This window comes from Sinocyclocheilus grahami, unplaced genomic scaffold, assembly GCF_001515645.1.
Source record: "Sinocyclocheilus grahami isolate Dianchi unplaced genomic scaffold, SAMN03320097.WGS_v1.1 scaffold704.1, whole genome shotgun sequence".
Classification (NCBI taxonomy): domain Eukaryota; kingdom Metazoa; phylum Chordata; class Actinopteri; order Cypriniformes; family Cyprinidae; genus Sinocyclocheilus; species Sinocyclocheilus grahami.
In genome coordinates, this window is record NW_015505883.1 from 433,581 (window position 1) to 442,619 (window position 9,039).

Here is a 9,039-nt window from a genome sequence, read left to right on the forward strand (position 1 = left end):
TCGCCACCCCTGGTCTAGAATGTCAGAAATTTCGGTCTAGGGCAGTGTTTCCCAATCCTGGTCCTGGATCAGATAAGAGAGACATCAAAAACGTGCAGTGTTGGGGGTTCTCCAAGACCAAGATTGGGGACTACTGGTCTAGGGTTAGAAATTCTGACAGAACCATGCATATACAATAACAATATGTTGGCTATAGGTTGGATAACTACCTTCCATCCACATTGGAGCGGCTAGGTTTTCCTGGTGGTGGACGGGGTACAAAGTGTGCAGTAATGGTTTCCGCGTTCTTTGTGGGGGTAACTGGGCGTGGTATCTTGCTCTTCCGTAGAAGTGGGCTAGAGGATGAGGACAGTGAGGCAGCATCATCTCCATGACGATCGGAACGAGAACCCAGAAGCGACTCTTCATCTTGAGAGCGTTCAGAAGAGGCAGAAGAAATCTGGTCCCGCTGCATAGCAGCCACAATGACGCGCCTGTCAGAGGATAATGACGGGGAAGCAGAGGGTGAAAGTGGAACGTGGTGAACCTTCCTCTGCAGCAACTTCTCTTTAGCAGATCCAGGTGGTGGATCCAGAAGGCTAGATGGTTCTAACACTGGGATACGGCTGTGCCGACGATTAGGGTCTTGTTTGGGAGCAGAGGCTGGAGAAGAAGGGCCGTTTCTGGAAGGAGCATCTTCTTTTCCCTCCTCCAGAGTGTATTGGTTGGGCTCGATGGTGTGCTCAAGGATGGGAGGATCACTCTTGGGGTCTTTTATTTTAGGAGGCTGCTTGTTGCCATCTCTGTGTGTATCTGAAGGAGGTGTAAGACAGCCGTTCATCAGAACTGGGCTACGCGGAGAGGGAGGTGTGCATGGAGATGGCACCAGGCTTGAAGGTTTCTGAGGTCCATTCCCATTTAGCAAAGGATCCCCTTCAACATTAGATGAGCTGGTGGGCTGGAAGGCAACATGCTCCTGTGGGGAGTTGATGTCAGCTTTGTTGTCTTGTGGATGCATCTCATTGTTACCATTTTCAGTATTACGTCTCTCCAGTGGAACGCTGTCGGATGCAGATCGGGAGGACAGTACAGAGGGTCGCTGAGCTGTCAGCTGAGAGAGGAATAGAGAAAATTAGCTATGCACTACATAAATGTTAAAGGGGTGGTTGATTGTGATTTCACTTTTTTAACGTTAGTTAGTGTGTAATGTTGCTGTTTAAGCATAAACAGTATCTACAAAGTTGAAAGTTCAATGCAAACGGAGATTACGTCTTTTAAAATTCTGGCAGTTTAATGCCTACAAAAACGGCTCGTAGGGACTACAACGAGTTACTTCCCGGGTTTGTAACTTTCTCTTCCTCTTCTCTAAAGCTGCTTTAGAGAAGAGGAAGAGAAAACTAGGGGTGCACATAAAAATCTATTTATATATGAATCGTGATTCTGTCTTCTAATGATTCTAATGGATTCACAAGTTTCAAAATCAATGTCAAAATCAATTAGAAAAAAACCCAGTGAACCACCCCTTTAATGTCCTTGATGTCACCTGGGGGTCACAAATTCAGGTTCAGTCTTGATATGAATGCTTGTATTGGTATCCAAACATGCTTGCATGCAGATATAAACTGATCTTGAACGAACCACATACAACATCGTAATGTTAGTGAAAAGAGAATGTCTGTGAGTTATAATATCCTTTAGACCAGGGGTGTCCAATCCTGCTCATGGAGGGACAACGTTCTGCAGAGTTCAGTTTTAACTTGTTTCAAAACACCTAGCTGGATGTGTCTAGTAATCCAGAAGACCTTAGTTTGCTGGTTCGGTGTGTGTTTAATTAGGGTTGGAGCTAAACTTTGCCCTCCAGGAGCAGGATTAGACACCCTTGCTTTAGGGTGAACCTGACTGAATTAAACAGGATAAGAGATGGTTAGTCACATATTCAGAGGACTGAAAACACATAAGCCCTGTTCCAAAACCTAGTGACTGATTTGGAACTCTTTAAATAAGCATTACTTATGTGTGGCATAAGCACAGCAAAAAATATCCAGGAGCAGGATTGGACACTCCTGTCATAAACAGTACAAGGGGCACAAAAACACTAGTGACAGCCTTACAAATAATAAAATGCACAACAAAAAATTCACTATATACCTAGAAAAAATAGCCTCTTAACACTGCAACAGACACTTGAAAGCCTACCAGCTACAATTACAAAAATCTTTCCCAGACTATCCTAGGACCCATGTGAGCGGGCAGACCCAAACCTAGTTCACTAGGTTTACTTGGAACAGCGCTATTAACAAGGTCCTTGGATTTAAGGACAACCTTGACAGACATTTTTTTGCCATGCATAATGGACAGAACAGTATTCCTGGTGGGAGAGAGCACACAAAAAACAGCATGACTTCAGTACTACAGTCAAATGCAACAACAAAAATCAAGAACATAAAGAAAATAGGAAGCAGTAAGACTGGAGAGAAGAGATGTTTGGTGGGCAGAGATGGCCGAAGTTATGGGAAGCACGGAATGGGAGTGCCTATTCACCTGCTGAAGCTGAGCGCGGGTGATTCGTATGATTGAGGGGAACTTGGTGTTTGCAGCAGTCGCTGGAATGGCAGGAAGTTTCCTGCGTCCAGGCGAATGGGCAGCACGCGGCTGGGAAGGTAGTGGCAGCGAGGCATGGTACGAGGAGGTGGAAGAGGAAGGGTGGTGTTGGTGGTCTGCAGATTGGCTGCGCTGCATCCCAGGCGGGGCGCGCTGGTGTAGGGGGTCCGACAGGGTGGTCAGGAGGGTGTGCGGGCTAGGGGAGCGCAGGTGCAGGGGGCTGCACGTCCTTGCCACAAGCTCCTCGGGTTGGGATGCAGGAGAGGTGGGTAGCTAGAAAAGGAAAGTGGGGAACAGTGGAAGGGAGGCGAAGAGCGTTTAGTGAGGTGGATCAGGTGAGTCAGGGGAAGTGAATGGGTAGAGAAGATGGAAAAAAAGTCAAGTAAAAAGATATTAAAATGGCCAGAAAGATAGTAGGAGGTTATTAAGGAATAAGAGGAAGCAGATGGTTACATATGGTTACAGTATGCAGGTAGGCAGAATGCAAATTCTGGAAAATTCACTGACATCTTCCAGAGACCTCGGCACTTAAACTGTCAGAAGACCAGTAATGTGCTTGAATCCGCAACATCCTAATAAATTAAGCCAGCTCTGTGTGGTTTTACAACATTCCTTCCACAAACAGTGTCCTGACCTGAGCAGTGAGGATACAAGAGCTAAGGTAACAGGATCAGCTTAGCTCAGACTACCGTAAACTTACATCACAGACCTGAGGGTGAGCTGTCTGTATCTCATTACTGTGGCTTACTGTGGCTTAGCCCTCAGAGACCTCCTTTATTCTGCTGACATGAGCATGTGTAGCATAGAACGTTTTAGCCTTATTTACGACATCCAGAAAAAAGTAGAGCAGAAAGGAAATTTTCACGAGGGGTGTTTAAGTGAAAATCACTAATTACTGTAATGTTGAAGTTTTTTAAAACGAACATATAAATCAAAAAGTGTACCAGTAGGTAACACAACTTACACACATGCATTTAATCAGCTAGTTCATCTAAATTATTGTCTTTTTTGTTTTGTATTTGATAGGTTAAAGTGTTGCCCAGATCCTTGGCAAAATGTTGCCTCATATTCAGTTCCTGTCTGGCTTGTTCATGATCACATTTGCAAGACAGAAACAGTCTAAAATTCACCTCATCTAAATTTAGTGAGAAACTTGGCAGGGATTAGGCAGACTTTATATAAAATGAATTGTGATTTATTTATTTATTTTGACCACTAGGTGGCACTGTCATCCTACTGTTCAGGTCCTGCTGGGTCATGGTACCAATAATACCTACCAAAATAAGCTAAAGCATTGCAGAGAAAAAGCCTCACCTTATGTTTGGCACATATTTGTCATAACTGAGGAGCTGGGTCTAAAGATCATGGGACCAAATTTTAAATTGTAGACAATTTGTAGAAGAAGTGAAAACAACAGTTTTCTGAGCCATAGTTACCTGTGTGAGTGCACCTTCAGCCAGTGCCTCACCAGGACTGGTGGGGGTTACAGGAGGTCCACCAGCAGCAGGGAATACACTGAGCTCCAACCGATCCATCCTTTGTGGGCCCTGGACTGTGTGAGGTATGTGGGTGTCTCCTTGTACGGGACTAGGAGTGGATTCTTTATCCGGTGATTCATCTATTGGCTGCAAAACTTCTGGCTCCTCTTCACACTCATCTGATGGGCTACAAGTGAGTTTAGCCTCAGGACCAGGGCTACGTCCTGCTGCCTCTTTGAAGTCCCGCAGGTCAGAGCCCTTCTCTACCATCACCCAATCACGCAACTCAACATCTTGTAGACCTGAGCTCAGGTTTAGAGCAACAAAGCCACTGTTAGCTGCATCATCGCCCTGCTCAGGAGATCCCGGTGAAGCAGGCTTTGGCGAGCCACCGCCAGAGCGGAATTCCTCGTCATAGTGCCAAACCCGCTCTGTGTGACTTCCGTTCAACATGGCCATGCCAGGGACACCATCAGCTTCCCGTTCCTGTGCTGTACCAGGTGGTTGCTTGCCAGAACTGGTCACAGAAACCGAAAGAATGCACACTACGTCTTCAGAACATACCGACAAGTTGCTAAATGCTCAATATTTGAAAAAAGAAAATGCAATTTTGAGTGTAGAGAGACTTACCAGGCCTCTACAAAATGCTCAGTGTTGGGTTTGGGCTCCAAAGTTAGTCTCTTCTCCAGTTCAAAGCTATGGATGTTGCGCAGTTTCCTCAAAAGAGGAGTGTCTCTATCTGAGGGCACCACGTCTGACCGGACTCGCACTGGTGAACCAATGCTAGGCCCTGCATGGGGGCTCTGATTGCCTTGGTTGCTATGTTCATCCTCTGTTCCCATCTAGAAGGGAAGGACAACATAATATGAAACCTCCAAGAATAGACAAAGATGTCTATGGTTCATGGTACACATTCTGGTACCTTCCAGACAGCGGGACAGATTCGGTTCCGGTTGCGGTCCAGGTCCTCCCAGACATCAGTCTCCTGGTTCCTAAAAGGAAGGCTCGGAGATCCAGGCAGGTGCTCGGGCCGAGCATTGTCCCCATCACTGAGCTGCTCATCTTGCAGAACTTCATCAGTGTTCTCCTTCAGAAGATCTGCAGGCAGCTGTGAGGCATTCACAATGCTGGAAGAAAACAGAACCACCAGAGTACTCTTCATGGTGATACCACTACTAAGAAAATGCAAATGTTTAAGAGAGTTCAACCAAAGTAAAGTAAAGTAGTCACATGACTTACCCCATCTGAGCTGGTGTGAGGCGTGTATGGTGCTGTGGCGTGTTTGCCGTGGCGGTGATTGTCAGTGGGCTATCTGAGCTCATCCTTTCCCAATCATACGGGTCATTTTCCACTACGTTGTAGGTTCTCATGCTATTCTCAAAAACGGTCCTCAGTAGCTAGAGTGGAGAGATCATTTTCAAGTGAGATTGACCAATAACTGCTAGATATTCCATTGATCTATTAAAGTATCATATTTTTACCTGATAGTCAGGTTTGGTAAAGTAGTCCAAATTGCTGGTGTGGTCCAGAAAAACATTGAATTCTGGGGGCAGGTGTTTCAACATGAGCCGATGATCATACGTCTCTTTTAATTTCCCCACTTGCTCCTAATGCATAAACACAAAAATATCATCATCACTTCCCAACAAAAAGGAAAATGCTTTTCATAGCACTTCTTCCTCCTGCCTGATCAGCACCTTGTCTTTTATCTTCCTCCAGGGTAGTTGCCCAAACAAGAACTCCACCAGCATGTAGAACAAAGACCACAAGTCATCGTGTCTTCCCATCTCCTGTAACAGTAAGACCAAATCAAATCTGATCAGACCAGAATTATCCTGATAACTGAATCATTACCAACAGCAGCTGAGACTATGCAGGAACAAGAGAGTGAACCAGTGGATTCTTACCTTGTTCTTGTGGGCATTGATTGAGGCGTATCGTACTGTACCCCTAAACCCTGCAACAGGACGGGGCTGAGAGAGAAGAGAATCTTACAGTTCAAAAATTTATAAAACCCAGTGACAAATAAATACTCACAAACATATAAACAAGTACAGTCAGAAAGACTGCATTAGAAATCACTATTGACACTGACCGGTCTGACTTCTTGGCAGGAGTTTGTAAATTGGCGTGCCAAACCAAAATCTAACATGTAGCAAGTTCGACATGTGTTAGGAAATCGGCCCATGGCAAAGTTGGACTGAAAACAGTGTGAAAAAGACATTCATTACAATAAGGTTGCAATATTTTCAGTAAAAAGTAAACTTTTAAGCATCCTATTGTTATACTAAGTGTACTATTTAAGTATACTGCTATTTATTTACAACACAGAAATAATATTTTGTAATCACTACAATTTGTATTGTTAACTGTTGTTGGGGGCAGTTAAAAGAGTTTAAACTTCTTACCGGTTTGATGTCACGGTGTAAAAAGCCCACTGAGTGGATGCTCTCAATGGCCTCCAGTATCTGCAGACCCAGTCTGAGTGTTGTGCTGACTGTGAAAGTGCCACGGTTCATGCTCCTCCTCAGATCCGCTAAATTACGGCCCTGCAAATGCCAAAACGGCAACTCAAAACGTTACTCATTTTGGCTGCAAATATTTAATTGAAAGATAGGTTTAACATAAAGTCATAAATAAATGCACACAGACGGCAAATCCTAAAGTCATCATATTCATATATAAATTGCAACAAACAAAAACACAAATATACATCTTTTGTGCATAATTAAGTTAATGTATATTGTAGGTAAATGCTACATTTACAGATAACCTTATTTTAACAGGTCACAATTGTTTTAACCATTATTATTGTCTTTATAGCTTTCTGTGTACATTACTGCACTCTCATATTAAATACATGTATTAGGCATGTAAAATCATCACCACAAATGAACTGTAATATTCGGCACACGTTAAGATAGAAAAAAAATGCATAACCTGTCAATCAGACCTCACCTGAAGCTCCATGACAACATAGTTAAAGCGATCATTGCGGCCACATCCAACAAACCGACATACGTGATCCTTTCCTGAAACAGCGAGACAACACTTTATTAAGACTATATATCACTGTATCTCATTTCACCTGCACAGAGACCAACCAGTCATAACAGAAGTCGCTTACATATGAAGTCTTAAATGTACAGTAGCAGAAATAGCCTTTAAAAAAATTTTCATTCTAAAGATCAAAGAGAAGGTGGAAAATGTTGTTTTGGTACATGAAACCATGACAAAATAAATGGACTTCAAAATGCTATAAAAGTTATGATTATGACCACTTCACAAGACAAATAGTAAACAGTAAGTTTTCTTTTTTAAGTATTCTGTATCTTTTTCTGTCCATGTGCTCCACTACTCCTCCTCCTAATAGAGGAGGGGGGTGTATGGATTTAGTTCAGTGCGGCCCAGCTCTCTTGGGACACTCTCTGGACCGCAGGAGCAGATCAGACTGGCTTCAGCCATATTCTACTGTGATCTACTGCCTTCTGCCCTGACACACCCTACAGCCCCCCGCAAGACCCTCTCTTCCTCATATGCCTCTTCCTCCCAGTCTCCAGTCCTCTATTATTTTGATTACTCTGAGTGTGATGTTCATTTTCATTATTTACACAGTATTCTTATACAGAATTATGTGAAAAATTACATAACTATGTATGAAAAACACCATGCTACTTTTTAGCTAGTGTCCAGAAGATTTGCATATATTATTTGTGCATCACTCTGTTTTATTTACTTCTCTTGTAACGGGGTGGGGGGCAGCAAGTAGATAGAGAGATCTCCAGTTACAAGCCTTTCCCTCGGGAAGAGATAAAACCACTCTGTCCTATCATACAGCCATATTACAGCCAACATGATACAAGTACATTGATTTTTTTTTTTCATAAGCAGAGTGGAGAGGTTGAGGATATAATGGAGGAAGACTGTAAAGGGAGGGAAAGAGGATAACGATGGTGTCATTGCTGGGCTCTGCTAATTGATTGGTTGATTCTTTGCCCAGAGGAAAAGAAGACATTGTTTGATTTCAAGCTTGTCTACTGCTCCTTACAATGTGAAGAGCTGCTTTACAATACATTGTTTGCTCTAGTTGAAACTATTAAGATTTCCTCTTTGAATCCCAAACATCAGGGTTGCATTTATCTGGTGCAAAACATTGTGAATTTCAATTAAGGAGACTGTGTTAAACACAGAAATGTATACTATATACAACCATGAAAACAAAAAAAGTAATGTATATAACACAATGCTAAAGCAGTATTTATATAAGTGAAACAAGATACACTACCGTTCAAAAGTTTGGGGTCCGTACGATTTTTTGAATATTTGCATTTATTTATGTAACATATTTATTTGAACGAGTAAAAAGAGTAATATTTGTGAAGTATTATTACAATTTAAAATTGTTTTCTATTTTAATATATTTTAGTAATGTATATAACACAATGCTAAAGCAGTATTTATATAAGTGAAACAAGATACACTACCGTTCAAAAGTTTGGGGTCCGTACGATTTTTTGAATATTTGCATTTATTTATGTAACATATTTATTTGAACGAGTAAAAAGAGTAATATTTGTGAAGTATTATTACAATTTAAAATTGTTTTCTATTTTAATATATTTAAAAATGTCATTTAATCCTGTGATGAAATCCATCTTTTTCTATTCTATCTACTTGTTTTTCTTTGTTTGTGTGTGTGTATGTGTGTGTGTGTGTGTGTGTGTGTGTGTACAATATATACGTATGTGTATATATATGTATATACAGTGGGTACGGAAAGTATTCAGACCCCTTAAATTTTTCACTCTTTGTTATATTGCAGCCATTTGCTAAAATCATTTAAGTTAATTTTTTTTCCTCATTAATGTACACACAGCACCCCATATTGACAGAAAAACACAGAATTGTTGACATTTTTGCAGATTTATTAAAAAAGAAAAACTGAAATATCACATGGTCCTAAATATTCAGACCCTTTGCT

At 41.8% G+C, this 9,039-nt stretch overlaps 1 protein-coding gene across 2 annotated transcripts in view; it reads right to left on the reverse strand.

Annotated features, from left to right (window-relative positions):
• The window catches only part of ttbk2a (tau tubulin kinase 2a), a 26,311-nt gene that overhangs the window by 2,257 nt on the left and 15,015 nt on the right, over positions 1 to 9,039 (reverse strand). The window contains exons 4-15 of one of the 2 annotated variants that reach the window (XM_016243918.1): positions 7,017 to 7,090; positions 6,467 to 6,607; positions 6,154 to 6,258; positions 5,966 to 6,031; positions 5,756 to 5,848; positions 5,540 to 5,665; positions 5,298 to 5,455; positions 4,981 to 5,185; positions 4,689 to 4,900; positions 4,017 to 4,575; positions 2,521 to 2,853; positions 210 to 1,090 (exon numbers count right to left, since the gene is read on the reverse strand). In XM_016243918.1, coding sequence (XP_016099404.1) covers positions 210 to 1,090; positions 2,521 to 2,853; positions 4,017 to 4,575; positions 4,689 to 4,900; positions 4,981 to 5,185; positions 5,298 to 5,455; positions 5,540 to 5,665; positions 5,756 to 5,848; positions 5,966 to 6,031; positions 6,154 to 6,258; positions 6,467 to 6,607; positions 7,017 to 7,090 — 2,953 coding nt within the window. The remainder of the gene's footprint in view (positions 1 to 209; positions 1,091 to 2,520; positions 2,854 to 4,016; positions 4,576 to 4,688; positions 4,901 to 4,980; positions 5,186 to 5,297; positions 5,456 to 5,539; positions 5,666 to 5,755; positions 5,849 to 5,965; positions 6,032 to 6,153; positions 6,259 to 6,466; positions 6,608 to 7,016; positions 7,091 to 9,039) is intronic. The other variant, XM_016243919.1, reaches the window with a different exon arrangement.